Source organism: Helianthus annuus, chromosome 5 (genome assembly GCF_002127325.2).
Source record: "Helianthus annuus cultivar XRQ/B chromosome 5, HanXRQr2.0-SUNRISE, whole genome shotgun sequence".
NCBI lineage: Eukaryota > Viridiplantae > Streptophyta > Magnoliopsida > Asterales > Asteraceae > Helianthus > Helianthus annuus.
This window is the reverse complement of record NC_035437.2, coordinates 29,353,176-29,368,322: the sequence shown is the minus strand read 5'-3', so window position 1 is coordinate 29,368,322 and position 15,147 is coordinate 29,353,176. Positions and strand designations below refer to the sequence as shown.

Below are 15,147 nucleotides of genomic sequence, written 5' to 3'. Positions count from 1 at the left end.
TTATGTTCGTGTTCGTTTATTAAGGAAAGGAATGTGTTCACGAACGGTTCACGAACATAAACGAATACAGATAAAATTTGCGAAGATGACGGTGACAAGAGGTGGATGGTGAGAGGGAGCGACGCTAGACCTTAAAGCCCTAATCGTTGAACGAAGGTCGATAATATCTTTTTGATGCGAATAATGAGAAGGAAAGTTGAGTGGTGCATAAACAAGGTGGAGATAGGGTTTCCTATTTTATTTGTTTAGGTAATGAGATAAATAAGAATTAAAGAATATAAAAAAGTTTAGATAAAATGAATAAAGGCTAAAAAATCTTTAATGAACATCATAGATTAACAAACATGAACGTTTCACGAACACATTACCGAACGTTCACGAACGTAGTTGAACAAACGAGACATTTGTTTATGTTCGTTCATTAACTAACCGAACGAAATTTCTTGTTCATGTTCGTTCATTAATTAAACGAACGCACGTAAAGGAATTTCCACTAAATGGTTCACAAACTGTTCACTAAACGTTCAGTTCATTTACAGTCCTAATTTATTTCACAACTATCATAACTAGAAGGGTAGAAAATCCAAAAGAACAAGAACAAGAATCAATGTACAACTAAGCTTTTCCGTGAAAGTTGTTTTATGCAATATTTAACTATAAATTAAATACAATAAATACAACTAGGCATAAAAATCGATATCACATCGATCAACTGATTTCCTTTTTTTTTTTTTTTTTTTAAAAAAAGGCGATTTATATAAAAAAGGACCCAAGCAAGGTGCTCAGGGAAGTACAGTACATCAAAAAGAAAACAGAAAACATACACAGTGGAACCAAAATACAAACTTACAGTAAACTCAAAATTGCAGAAAATTATTACCAAGCCACCTTAAATTCGCACCAGGTTTTCCAATCGATCTTCAAGTTCTTTGACCTCGAGTTGATCCATAGGAAAGACAAAGCCTTTATCTCCCCGATTATCTTCTGCACTTGTTTATATTTGTTGTTGAAAATTAGATCGTTTCGTGTCCGCCATAATAGCCAGCACACAGTCGCAATGATAGTGTTAGGGGTGTGCACGGTTTGGTTCGGTTCGGTTTTGAGCCGAAACCGAAACCGTAACTGCTATAATCGGTTTTTACATTTCTATAACCGTTCGGTTTCGGTTCGGTTTCGGTTAAATAACCGTTTTTTTTTTCTTTCATTACTAGATGTGCAGTGTGCTATCATATGCAAGATTGTGTACTAATTAATAAATACTTGATTTAGAATTTAACTAGTTTTTACCAACTACACAAGACATCAGTAGATTATTATGTATATTATATCATCAACTAAAAACTAACATGCAAGTAACAAGGGATTTCCATTAATAGTTACACTGTAAACAAAATACAAACAAAACCATTAGCGAAATAGCAACTGGTTGGCCAAGCAAATTACAAAAAGTGGACCACACGTGAAGCCACAACATTACAAAAAATGGCTAGAGTTTTAAATAAAAAGTTTTAAACCAAAAACGCTAAAAGTTCTACTTTTAGACGTTAGTCCCAATCTTCATCTTCATCATCGCGTTCGTCATCTTCAACAATTGAGTCTTTTGGCGTTTTCTTTCCGGGTATGCAATCTACACAAACGCACATAAATATATCAAAATTTAAGTAAAAAACAAGAGCATATAAATTATAAATGGTATTACCAATTTCCATTTTTTCCAAAGCTTCAACCAAAATCTCTAGTTGTTCACCATGCACGTAAAGGTCTTGCAAATCCGTTGGTGTAGACCGTAACCAATCTTGGGCACAAATCAATCCCTCGGCGGTTTTACGAGTAAGAGAGCTCCTATACCTATCAATCACCCTACCACTGGTGCTGAAAGCCGACTCAGATGCAACGATTGAGATTGGCATTCCTAAAACATGCTTCGCAATTTCAGATAGAATAGGGAACTTAATCTTATTTGCCTTCCACCAAACTAAAACATCAAATGTTTCCTCCCTCTTTTCCGTTCCATCTTGTAAGTAAATCTCAACTTCATGATCATCAAGCATTTCTTCACCTTCTTCCTCTAAATATTTCTTATAACCATCTTCTAGATCAACATATCCAACATCATCAACCAAATTAGGTGTGGATGACGATGTACTTTGTTGCTCCTTTGTTTTAGCTACCTTTAGCTTATAATGATCATACAACTCCATTAATGTTTCCTTTACTAGATCCTTGATTAGCTTGATTTTTGGGGAACCTTTTCTGTGTATCAAACTTAAAGAATATCCAAGATATGACATCTTATTTCGGGGGTCTAGAACTAGTGCCACATACAACAAATGGTTAATATTGTCTAGATTATCCCAATACTTCTCAAACTTTGTGTTCATAGACAAACCCATGTTTCTCTTTTTCTGATCGTTACTTAAAGACATACTTGCTATACTTGAGTGCATCTTAGAAAGCTCAACAAAAAACCAATTTGCAGTCACATATTTAGACCCCGAAATCTTTTTTGTCACATCGAAAAATATCCTCAAAAATTCCATGAATAGCCTAAAAGAAAACTTATTGTATCAGATTTAAAGAATACTTATCGATTCATATTAAAAGAATACTTATTGATTACAAAAGAAAATAAAAAAAATAATGTACCTCGCATTTTCCCAATCTTCTTCATCCGGCGCCCCCAAAACTCTATCACTTTTTTTTCTTTTCCTTGTACTTGTCTCTTCATCGGCAACTTCACTATGAAAATATGTTCTATAATTTAGATCCACCTCTTGAAGCCTATTAACAAAAAGACGTATAACATAGTAAGATATTACATTATTAGTACAAAACGAAACAAATAAAAATTTTATACAAAATCTTACGAAATACCTCTCAAATGCTTGTGAAAACTTAAGTGCAGTTTCCAACATTAAGAATGTTGGATTCCATCGAGTATCCACATCAAGACATGGCTTCCTTTTACAAGCAATCTTTTCATTCTCAACACAATCTTTGAAGGTTAGAAACCTAGAAGGAGATGATCTTATATATCGTACCGCATTTCGAATCCTAGCAATGGAATCAACTTGTTCTTCTAAACCATCCTTGACAACAAGATTTATAATATGAGCGCTACATCTCAAATGCAGATACTTGCAATCTAACACAGAATGGGGACCTTTAAGCATTCTTTTCAGAAATTTAATTGCTCCATCATTTGATGAAGCATTATCAACTGTTATCGTAAAAACCCTATCAATGCCCCATTCTTGTAAGCAACGATAAACAAGTTTTCCTATTGTCTCGCCCTTATGATTTGCTATTTGACAAAAGTTTAGAATTTTCTTCCTCAAAACCCAATCTTTATCAACCCAATGTGCGGTAAGACACATGTAATTAAAGTTTTGAACCGATGTCCATGTGTCAGTTGTAAGAGAAACAGTTTGATCTCTTAAAACTTTTTTTAGTTTCCTTCTCTCATCTTGGAACACCGAAAAGCAAACCCTTTGTCCATCTAGAAGGAAACTTAAACATTGGATTTAACTCCCATACGAATTCTCTAAATCCCTCGTCATCGACTATACTAAATGGACGATTATCTTTTATGCACATGCGAGCAAGAAACAATCTACATTTTTCTTGGCTAAAAGAATGTGAAGCCAAGCTACCACCGCCTTCCGCCGAACTTTTAGGCTTAAAGCTTAATTTAGATTGTTTTAAATCTACTTTCTTATAAAGCGGTGACTTGGTGCATACTCTCAACAAATGATTACGCATGGGACTCGTACCATTTGTTTTAGAACCGGCTGTCATCACCTTTGAACAATAAGAACATTTTGCTTTCTGAATAACCTTATCGAATGTAAAATGATCCCACACGAACGATCTTTTACTACCGCCTTCTTTTTTCTCTTGCTCCACTTTTTGCTCATCAACACGATTGACTGGTTCATTTGATGTTTCTTTTTCCACATCTATAACTGGTGGCGTGCTATCCGGTTCTTTCATCTACATTTACACAAATTTATAAAACAATCACCCTTTATTAGTATTTAAATCTTTAAATATTTTCCATCAACATTTTCTTAACTTTATAAGCTACTGTTATAATAAACCATATTATCCATCACACTCAATTGTTTGTCTCATCAGATCAGTTTTGAACAATAATGTTAAGAAATATGAAAATAATGCATGATTAGGTGTATTATTACTCATGTGTAAACACAAAATTGCTGCACCACACTCAAAGAAAGCATCAACAAGACAACAATATGTGATATATTCAACTATTAGAGCACCATTTCTTCTCGACTATTTTAGTACACAAGTGAAAGCATCAAGTCCACATAACAAAATAAAATAGAACAAATTACTTACGGAGAATCAGTGTTGATCGATCTGAGCAGAAGCAGGAGCGTCGTAGCCGTCGTCTGAGCGGGAGAGAAATGTCGTCGTCGTTTGAGCGGGAGTGAGGAATGAAGGGTCGGTCGTCTGAGCGGGAGACTTCCAGGTGTATCAAGTACGTAATGTTATTCCAGCCATCCAGGGTTTCAAAAACTTTTGAACTTCATTTGATTATTAGGCCTGATGTGTTTATTAATGTTATGTATTGCCGTATTGGGCTGGGCCTACTAGGATAGGTTAAAGACTAACATATTAATAACTAATATGGGTTAACCTGTTAAAGGATTAAGGCTAACAAGTTAACAACTTAAACATAAAACATATGTATCGGGCCTTGTAACCTATCGGTTCGGTTCGGTTTTTTTCGGTTATTGGAAATGGATATCCAAAAACCGAACCAAAATTTTCGGTTATTAAAAATTCGAAAACCGAACCGTCGGTTTTTACTTCGGTTCGGTTTTTTCGGTTCGGTTTTTTCGGTTTTTTTGGTTACGGTTCGGTTATTTCGGTTTTTTGCTCACCCCTAGATAGTGTAGACAGCCTTCTTTTTATTATCCGCTAGCTGCTGTTGTTGTGCAAATTCAAGCAGTTCTACCACACTCAAAAGGTACCTAGGCAGGGGTATTTTGAACCATAGCGAGATTGCCACCCATACTTGTTGTGCGTATTGACATGTCACTAGTAAATGGTCTGTGGATTCTTCTACCAAGTTGCAAAGAACACATGACGCGGATGGTAATGTGATGTTACGTCTAGCAAGCGCCTCCCTAGTTGGTATCCGATTTAGCACGACCCGCCACATAAAGCAATTGATTTTCCTTGGTAGCCAAGATAACCATTTTAACATTTTTGTTTCCAGAATGACTTGCATTTTATCCAACTCGTTCCTCAATTCACCCACTTGAAACGGTTCAGCTGAATCTTCCGATAGCCACCACCATTCATCCGATTTTGATCCCATATTTTGACTTTCAAGTAATCGCAAACAATCCTCCCATTCCCCAGTTACCCCAGTTTCTGTTAAGGCATTTATGCTACCCCAAAACCATTCAGTTTTTTCATTTGTGATTGTATATCTTTGTTTTACGCTACAATGTTTATGTGACTCCATCGCAAAGAGATTAGGATACTGGGCCCGTAACGTGAAGTCTCCGATCCACTTATCCAGCCAGAAATAAGTGTTATCTCCACATCCTAGCTTGAGTTTTAGCCTGTTTTGAACGTCGATATAATGATTACTCGATTTCCTCCCCATGTTCACTATATTTTTCCATACTCCACTGATTGAGCTTTTAAGTGGTATTGAGGACACTCCCCTAATTCCTTCATGTATTGCCTTAATAACTCGGACCCAAAGTTGAGAATATTCATTTTTGAAACGTACACACCATTTCACCATAAGTGCCTTATTTGTAGCCGCTAAACTACCGATTCCCAAGCCACCTTGTTTCACCGGAGCAATTACTTTGAACCACGGAACCCAACTTATTTTGTTGTTGTCAAGGCACCCACCCCATAGGAATATTCTCCTAATTTTCTCCTATCTTTTCAACACCTCCACAGGAGCATTAAAAAGAGAGAAAAAATAAGTTGGTAGATTACCTAGCACCGCCTTTATTAAAGTCACTCTACCGCCAAAAGAGAGTGTCCTTGCTTTCCATATTGATAGTTGATTTTTGAATCTTTCAACTATGGGTTGCCAATTTCTTACAAGTCCCATATTTGCCCCCACCGGTAGACCAAGATAAGTAAACGGGAACGAACCCATCTTGCAATCGAGTATGGATGCCATATGTGCTATGTTAACATTATCCACACCCACTCCATAGAGTTGACTCTTTGCAAAGTTTACCTTCAGACCCGACGATAAGTGAAAACATCTCAGCATCCTCGCCAGATTATGAAAGTTTTTTTCGGTCCATTCACCTATAAAAAGAATATCATCCGCATAAAGAAGATGAGAGATTGTCGGACCCATGTTATCTATCTTCAAACCCTTGTAAATCCCTGATTCAATTGCACTACCCGTGGCCACATGAAGAGCTTCCATAGCTATTATGAAAAGTAACGGAGATAACGGATCACCTTGTCGCACCCCCCTTTGGATATCGAATTCCAAAGTAGGTGACCCATTGACTAATATGGATGTTCTCGCCGAGGATAAGATGCCCATTACCCATTTTCTCCATAGAGCCGGGAAGCCCATTTGGGAAAGTACTGACTCCAAAAACCCCCAATTTAAAGAATCAAAAGCCTTTTCAAAATCTACTTTAAATAGCATTGCCTGCCGTTTTGATCTTTTTGCCCACGAAACGATCTCATTCACAATCAATGGGCCCTCCAAAATACTTCGCCCTTCAATATATGCGCTTTGAACATCACTAACCACAGACCCAATCACCCCTTTTAGTCGATTGGCCAAAATTTTTGAGACAACTTTTGAAATGCAACCGATTAGATTGATGGGACGGAATTTATTAATGAATTGAGGTTCGGATATTTTCGGAATAAGAGTGATAAAACTGGAATTGCAACCCCTATTGATTTAACGTGCACATAAAAGTAGTCGAGTATAGCATAGAAGTCGGCTTCCAACATACCCCAAAAGTGTTTTATAAATTTGAAACTAAAGCCGTCAGGACCCGGTGCTTTTTCATTCCCACAATTCCAAACCGCCTCCTTTATGTCCTCCTTTGTGAATCTTTTAACAAGCGTAGCCGATTGTGAAGGGGATAGTACCTTGAAACCATTGTTGATGAAGGGCGGCCTATCGTGAGACTTTTCCAAAAATATTGACTGGAAGTAATCTTTTATGTTCATTTTCAATTCATCCGGTTGCGATATCCAAACATCGTTGAAGATCAACCCATTTATACGATTGTTTTTTTGATGTCCCTTGATTACGCCGTGAAAGAAGGAGGAGTTCTCGTCCCCGTCTACCACCCATTTTATTTTCGCCCTTTGTTTGAGATCCTCCAACCTGCTTTCATCGATTTCATTGATGGTTTTTAGCCAAACATCTCGCTCTTTAACCTCTACATCTGTTAGTGCCGTTGTTTCCGCCTTGATATCCAACTCTTCCACTTTCTTCATTAATTCTTTTAACATGCTGTTATTTTTCTTAGAAACCTCCGCACACCATGGTTTGATAGCCATCTTAATTGCTTTAAGCCTGGCCGCTAACTATTTATCCGGTGGGTGAAAAGGAGGTATACTTACGTACACTGAGTGAACAACTTTCTCAAGACCATCCTCCTTTAACCACGAATTAAAGAATCTAAAAGGTGGTTTGCCAAAAGATACGTCTGAACAGATGAGCATCAGCGGTCTGTGATCCGATCGATATCTGGGCAGACCAATGAGTTTAGCAGCAGGCCACCTGGAAAGGAACGAGTGACAAACAAGAACCCTGTCTATTTTACTGAATTTCTGCCCATCATCCTTCATATAAGTGAAACGACAACCTATCATAGCGTATTCTGATAAGGCAGCACTGTTAATAAAAGAATTAAAATCATTGGCAGATTCAGCACAGAATTTGGAGTTCCGTCTTTCACATGCTTCACGAACACAGTTAAAATCTCCTAATAATATCCATGACCCCCTGCCCGACGCGGAGCTAATAAGAGCCAATAGATCATCCCATACTTGTTTTTTCGCTTTCTTATCTAGTGGCGCATAAACATTAACTACCGTAATATTTTCCCCCCCATGTTTTAATTCCCCAAAAGTTGCAAGGAAAAATCTGTTTGAGACTGATTGCTTTTTTATGAATAAACTCGGATCCCAAATATTCAACATTCCACCCGATTTACCACTAGAATCAACCATGTCAAAATCAAATGGAGTATTATCCCAAAAAGCACTGACCTGAGCGTTTGTGGAAATTGCCATCTGAGTTTCTTGAATGCATATGAATCCTAACCCGTTCTTTCTTTTCAGCACCCTAATGTGCTCCGCTTTTTTGGAGTCACCCGCCCCCCTGATGTTGGCTGACATGTAATTCATTGATTACCATTTGACACCCTTGTTTCTTCAATATGGCTTCTCAGGTCCTTTTCATGACCCGTAACCATGAAACCCAGTTCTTTTCCCACAGCAGCTGTTAGCGCCACTTCTTTATCAATTTCAACTGTGTTCGTTTCATTTGACATCCCCGAAGAATCAGCTGTTTGTTCGTCCCTAACCTGGTTGCCGCAGCTACTCTGTTTGTTTCTATGTTTCGGAACCCAAAATGAGTCTTTCATCTTCATAGATGGAAATTTCCCTTTGTTCTTTCGACTCTTCGATCTGACAGATACAGTTGGAGAGGCAGGTATGGAGTTGTTCATCGTAGATGAGGGGGGAAGATTTAGATTAAGATTTAGGTCAGTTGGTTTTTTTGAGATTGCCACCTGTTCAATTAGGTGTCGCAGATTAAATGGGTCAGGAGAGATGTTTGCTGCCTCGTTTTCCATTGGATAAGGTTTAGGAGACATATTGGGCCCAATCCCTGTTGATTCACATACCACCTCTTCCTCATTAAATAATCCAGTGAGGCCCATGTTTGACAAAAAACCCAAATCATTGCTGGGCTTAGATTTTGGAGGTGGAGGTGGGGTCGCATAAGGATCCTGGTCCACGTTATACACTTGATTTAATGTAGGCACCCCATTCTTTGTCCCATATTGAGTAGAATCCTTAGGAGAAACATCATCATTGCTGCCACCACATTTGCTTTTGTCAACATTTTCAAAAACAGATTGCACCTTTCCAACTTCTGTACTCCCATTTGTTGTCGATACATCTACATGAGCCACTTTTGGATTAGGTGTAGTGAATTCGTCTCCCACCCCTAGGTTACTAGCACTTTTTTCAAGGTTGCCGCTCTTCGAGGTAGTCCCTCTAACTTCCCGGGAACTGTTAGCCGATTCTGACTGAACAGATTCCACCGTATTTCCTAAATCTTTCTGATCATCGGACATAACCGGAGAGAAGGGAAAACCTGAACTAATGTCTTCCGAAATCAGAATTTCATGAGGTTGCCCATGCCATGCAATCGTTAACTTGCTATTAACACGAGCAACATTGTTCGTGATGATCCCCACTGTGCTCACAGATAGGTCACTGTCGTCGTCGTTAGCCGTGGATGGCAATACCACCGTGCCTATCAGCCCGCCTATCTGATCAAAAATTATAGGGCCCCAGAATTGTAATGGAACACCTCGAATGTATAATTTTGCCAGGCGTTGAAACGGTAGGTGCCGTCCATCCCAGACGTGAAGGTCAATGAACCATTTTTCCCAAGTTTCTTTTTTGTGTTCCAGGAAATCAATTGCCTCAGTTTGGTTACCAAATGTCAATAGTAGCCTTAACCCACCCTCATACCGTATTATGAAGCCTTTCAAACCATCTTCTACAAGTAACTGCTGGATCCGTTTAAGATCGTAGGGGTTTTTAACTTCCGCAACCAGTGAATTGCTTCTCCATCTCTTTGACGATTCACTTTCTGCTACTGATATGTTTACTGTTTTCTCCGGCACTGTCGCATGTTTGATACCAGTGATTACCTCTGCATACGTCCTACCGTCATTTGCATGGGTCGGTCCCAAGTTAATGTTGCCTGTTTTTCCATCTTCAACTCCCTGTTTAGGCCTATTCATCTGCACCGGATTGGCCGGGTGGTGTTTGAACTTTTGTTTATCCACTTCCTTGACAAACTTAGCCGGCCTTACAAAGATTTTTTTGTGATCGATTCTTACCGTACATAGATTAGCAGCCATCTGTAGAACATCTCTTACTTCTTCAAATCTTATGAATCCAAAAGTGTTACCTTTCTTGTCTCTTTTCCTTGGAACATAGGCATCCGTCATTGACCCGAAGCCACCGAAAATTTTCCACAGTAAATAACTAGAACAGTCGTCCGGTAGATTACCAATGAAAAACGTCGTTTCCTTCCTCATTGGTCTGTTGTGGTACGTATGTTCATCGATAAGCCGTTTTCCTTTATATTTCGCCACCCGCCAACGTTCCTCTTGTCTTTCTTCAAATCTCCGTGCATTAGTGTTTCGCCGCCATTTATCCATACTGTATCTTCGAAAAGAAAAAAACCCAGAAGGCGAATGGAGTTAGGTCAGAACTGAATAGGGAGATAGGTAATCTACAAGGCAAATAACCTAGGAAACCCAGCCCACTATTCCGATATGATCCTCCTCGTCGAGCTCTTCCGGCAGTTTCCAGCCACACACAACCTTTCCGAACGGGCTCAAAAACTCTGCTAACAATCTCGTTATGATCGGCGGGAGGGAATCCGTTCGATCAATCACATGCTGTTATACAGTGCCTGAGCAGTCGCCGGAGAAGGTGATCTTACCTGAGCATTCGCCGGAGAATACGAAAGGGTAGACAGTTCTACAGATGGCTTGATCAACTGGTTTCCTATTATCTTTATCTGATACGTAAAATGTAATTTGTTTGCAGTTTCATACATCACAATAAACTTATATATTAGTACATCTAGAATTAAAATTATAAAGTTCGATAACCTTAATGCAATTAGAAATTTATATCAATCTTAATGGTTTATAGTTGCACTATAGATCATGTTGCTAGCTTCTTACATTTTCTTTATACAATTATCCTTTTATTTTCTTATGTAAAATTACGATTAAGATAAAAGAAACCAATATTAGATGACATATACATGTAACAAAAATTATACCCGAAATGGATGTTAAAAAGTCAGTATTATAGAATCTCCAAAATGAAAGACTTAATATTCTATAATCAGTGACAACAGATATTGAACTTTTAAATAGACGGGCTAAAAGTTTTAAAGAAGAAAAAAAGTGGTGGCTGACTCAATACATATAAAATTTTCATAAATTTTGGTTAAAATTTACACTTTAAAACAGAAAAACATGAGACTCAGACCCCAATTAAGATTTACCACTGTTTCGAATATAATATAGAAAATATCATTCATAAACAAACTACATGTCTAACAACTAAGAACGTCGGTTCATATTCATATAATTTTTATAACTTATTTTATTTTTTAACGGCTTAAATTACATTAAATTGGTTTTCGCAAGCCTGAAACTCTTAACCTTACAAGAAGCAACTTATTTCATTCTTTACAAGTTTTAATGAATAACTAAGTTATTTCATTTTGTACAAGGTTAATGTATAACTAACTTGACCCATCAAGATACGATGAGAACAAATTTTGATAATTTGATAATCATTTCCTATTAATAACATAAATTCATACCATACCCATTTAAAGCCATCAATAACAATCATATAAACAATGCTAAACAATTACACAATAGGACACAAAAGAAGAAAAAAAAAGTAAATCCACATTCTACAAACACGAACCATTAACACCATGATAAACTAAAAAAAAAAAACTTATCTTTTGTTTTTTTCCAACCCAACATATCATTAAACATTCCATTGCCCCCTTCATATACCTTCATTTTCCCTGTATACACACAGTAATACAAGTATGGGCTACAACCCCATTTTCAAATCCCAATGGCAACCATTCATCATTCTTCTAGTCTCCACCACCACCACCTCTTCCACCCCATTCCCACAACCGCTTCCTTCTCCGCCGCGATCAGCACCGCATAACTACGCACTCAAACCAAGCATGACCATCATCATTGGAGCTCTAACCACCGTCTTCTCCATCACATTTCTTCTCCTACTCTACGCCAAACACTGTCGCCGGTCGAACAACCGGTACCCGCCGTCAGAACTGACGGCGGTCCGGTTCTCTGACCGGGACAATTCCGGGATCGACCGAACTATAATCGAGTCGCTCCCGGTCCTCCGGTTCGGGTCATTAACCGGACAAAAAGACGGTCTAGAGTGTGCGGTTTGCTTATCCGTATTCAACCAGTCTGAAGTGCTTCGATTGCTGCCTAAATGCAAACACGCTTTTCATGTAGAGTGTGTTGATACATGGCTTGATGCTCATTCCACATGCCCCCTTTGTCGCTACCGGGTCGACCCGGAGGACATTTTTTTAATCCTTGAAGAAAATAAGAATCAAAGTGAATTGGATAAAAAAGTAGAGGCACAAGAAGTACAAGATGAAAGAGAATTACCTGTCAGACGTGTCTCCGGCAGACATTCGTCTGCCGGAGAACAAGGAAGTAACAGACAAGTTTTTGTAGTGACCTCGTCACCTGTACACGTGCAGACTACTACTACTACTGCACAGGTGACGACGTCAGTAGTGCCTGTAAGCAGCAGGCGGTCTTTAGACAGTTGGAACAACAATAAAAGTTCCAACTGTCTAAAGAAAACGAAGAAAACAAAGAAGAAAGATGCGACACCGTCCGTTAAGACGGTGTCGGGAACCCGGAAAGACGGGTTGTTGTTGGCGGACACAGAGGCGGAAGCGGAGGAGGAGGAGCGGCGGAGGAGGTATGAGAAGCGGTTCGAGCATAGGATCGTAGTGGGGACAAGTGGGGCGGAGAGGTGGAGCGACGTACAGCCGTCGGATCTGTTGTATCTGCGATCAGAAATGATACTAAGTGACGTCCGTAGATTGAAAAGATCGAGACCGTCAGTTTTGCATGAAGGGAATAATGGTTGGTGGCAGAGTGGCAGAGGTGTAATAAATTCGAGAAGTGTGTCGGAGATGACAGGTTTGAGTAGGTTTGGGAGTAGTGGGGAGGCTGGGGTGGTGTCCAGGTTGTTGGCTCGGTTATCCGAACCTAGATCCGGACGTAATTCTTCTTCTTCCAATGTATAGTTACACACTTTTGGTTTACTACCCCCACCTCGAATTTATTGTTAGGACAAAACATTTAATTTATTTCATCCGTACTCTTTATATAGTTATATGATTTATATTTATTTTGTGAAAAGGGAGTTGATGGACATTATGTTAGGATAGTGAAATATGATAAATGTTTTTACTCGTTTGTGCTACTTTTTTCCCTTTTGATGCCGGTGTGGTTGGGGGGCAATGGAATAGAAGCACCAAGTACCACCGGTAACAAATCTGATCAATTGTAAACTATCAAATAACAAAAGACCTTACACGGGTGCCGGGACCACACGTTATGTCGGCAAAATACACTAGATATATATAGGGTGTTAATATTGTCACATCCCTCCCATCTATCTCTCTCTACATATAATAGATATATAATAGAGTGAAAATGATGTAAAAATAAGATTCAGGGGGGATTGCGTTCATAATAGTGTCACTTGCCAAGTGAAAATGATGTAAGAATAAGATTCAAGGGGGAATTTCGTTCATAATAGTGTCACTTGCCAAGTGATTCCGACAACTTCGTGTAACATTTGTGGCACTATATCACATGATCAGTTTTACATTCATGTAGTATCATCAATTTAAACACTTCCTTTGCATCTGTGTTCTCTTAATATAAGAGCACTTGGTAGCATAATATGCAACCATTGTTCACCAATTTTTCCAAAATACAACTTTGATAGAGTAGGCCCTTAATCCATACTGAATCATACTTGCCAACAATCAACACTTTCCTATATTAATTTAAGTCATTTTTTGCAATGCTTATAAGTGAGGCATTAACTCAATTCCTATAATATAAGAGTCCGTATATAATTTAGCAAATCCAAATGAATAAACTAATAATAATTCAAGACAAATTACATATGAGAAAAATTTAGAGGTTACTTAATTTTATAAATTGCTTCTCTCAAGTAAGATATCATCAATAGGAAGCCTATTCATGCTCACTTAATCCGAAACGTTAACATGTAAGAATTGAAACATCCTTGGTATAAACTATATATCATTCGTGTTGGACACCAACGCACAATAACAGCCATACTTGAATGCATCAATCACAACCCTTAAGCACAAGTCAGGAATCAGTAGCTTAATCCAATTTAAAAAAAAGGGTTATTGGATTTTATCACCCCTAACTATTGACTATTGACCGCTGCCACCCCATCTATCACTTTGACGTCCGCCACCCCCAACTTAACACTTAGTGTGTTCTGTCACCATGTCATTAACTGATCACTAACTTTTGATCCTGTTATAATACTTTTGAGGGTGTCCTAAGATCCATAAAACCTTCCTAAGATCCCTATGACACCCCCAAAAGTATAGTAACAGAATCAAAAGTTAGTGATCAGTTAACGACGTGATAACAAAACATACTAAGTGTTAAGTTGGGGGTGACGGGTGTCAAAATGATAGTTGGGGGTGGCAGTGGCCAATAGTTTAGGTGATAAAATCCAATAACCCTTTAAAAAACCTACGATTTGAACTAAAAGCCTAGCAATTACATGAGAAAAACATGCGAAGAAGGTAAAAGAGATGAAACTATCCCACCAAACTTTGTCTAATTTTAGGGAGACGCAATTTAGGAGTATGGAAAACAAACCAATGATGTAACAATACCTTCTTGACAAGAATATGTACACGATCAAATAACAAAACTGTCAGGATGTGACAAGTTGTCGAGGTTGCAACCGAGTAGGGAGCATCGAGGTTGCAACCGAGTAGGGAGCATCGAGGTTGCACCGATTGAAACAATCAAGGGGGCAAACGTGCATAACGAGGAATTAGGCTTTAGGATTCAAGCAGCTAATTGAAATAGATAGGTATTAACCAATTGGATAGTTGCATTAACAATTTTTGGGTATTTAATGCAGGCTTATTCTAAGTTTTGATGTGGGTAACTGACACAAAATACTCTGAAAACAATGCAGTTTGCAAGGTTCAGAAAAATCAGGGGATTAATGATGGGTTGG

At 38.4% G+C, this 15,147-nt stretch overlaps 2 protein-coding genes across 2 annotated transcripts; one reads left to right on the top strand and one right to left on the bottom strand.

The window, feature by feature from the left end:
• Positions 1-7,575: 7,575 nt before the first annotated feature.
• Positions 7,576-8,400, bottom strand: LOC110943189. Its single transcript, XM_022184944.1, has one exon. It carries the CDS (start codon positions 8,398-8,400, stop codon positions 7,576-7,578), a length of 825 nt encoding a protein of 274 aa, XP_022040636.1.
• A 3,413-nt stretch (positions 8,401-11,813) lies between these two features.
• On the top strand, positions 11,814-13,259 carry LOC110940638 (RING-H2 finger protein ATL43). Its single transcript, XM_022182189.2, has one exon. It carries the CDS (start codon positions 11,885-11,887, stop codon positions 13,142-13,144), a length of 1,260 nt encoding a protein of 419 aa, XP_022037881.1. The 5' UTR covers positions 11,814-11,884; the 3' UTR covers positions 13,145-13,259.
• Positions 13,260-15,147: the final 1,888 nt, after the last annotated feature.

Excerpts from the sequence above, each read along its gene's own strand:
- LOC110943189 (XM_022184944.1), bottom strand. The coding sequence starts at position 8,400 with ATGAATTACATGTCAGCCAACATCAGGGGGGCGGGTGACTCCAAAAAA.
- LOC110940638 (XM_022182189.2), top strand. The coding sequence starts at position 11,885 with ATGGGCTACAACCCCATTTTCAAATCCCAATGGCAACCATTCATCATT.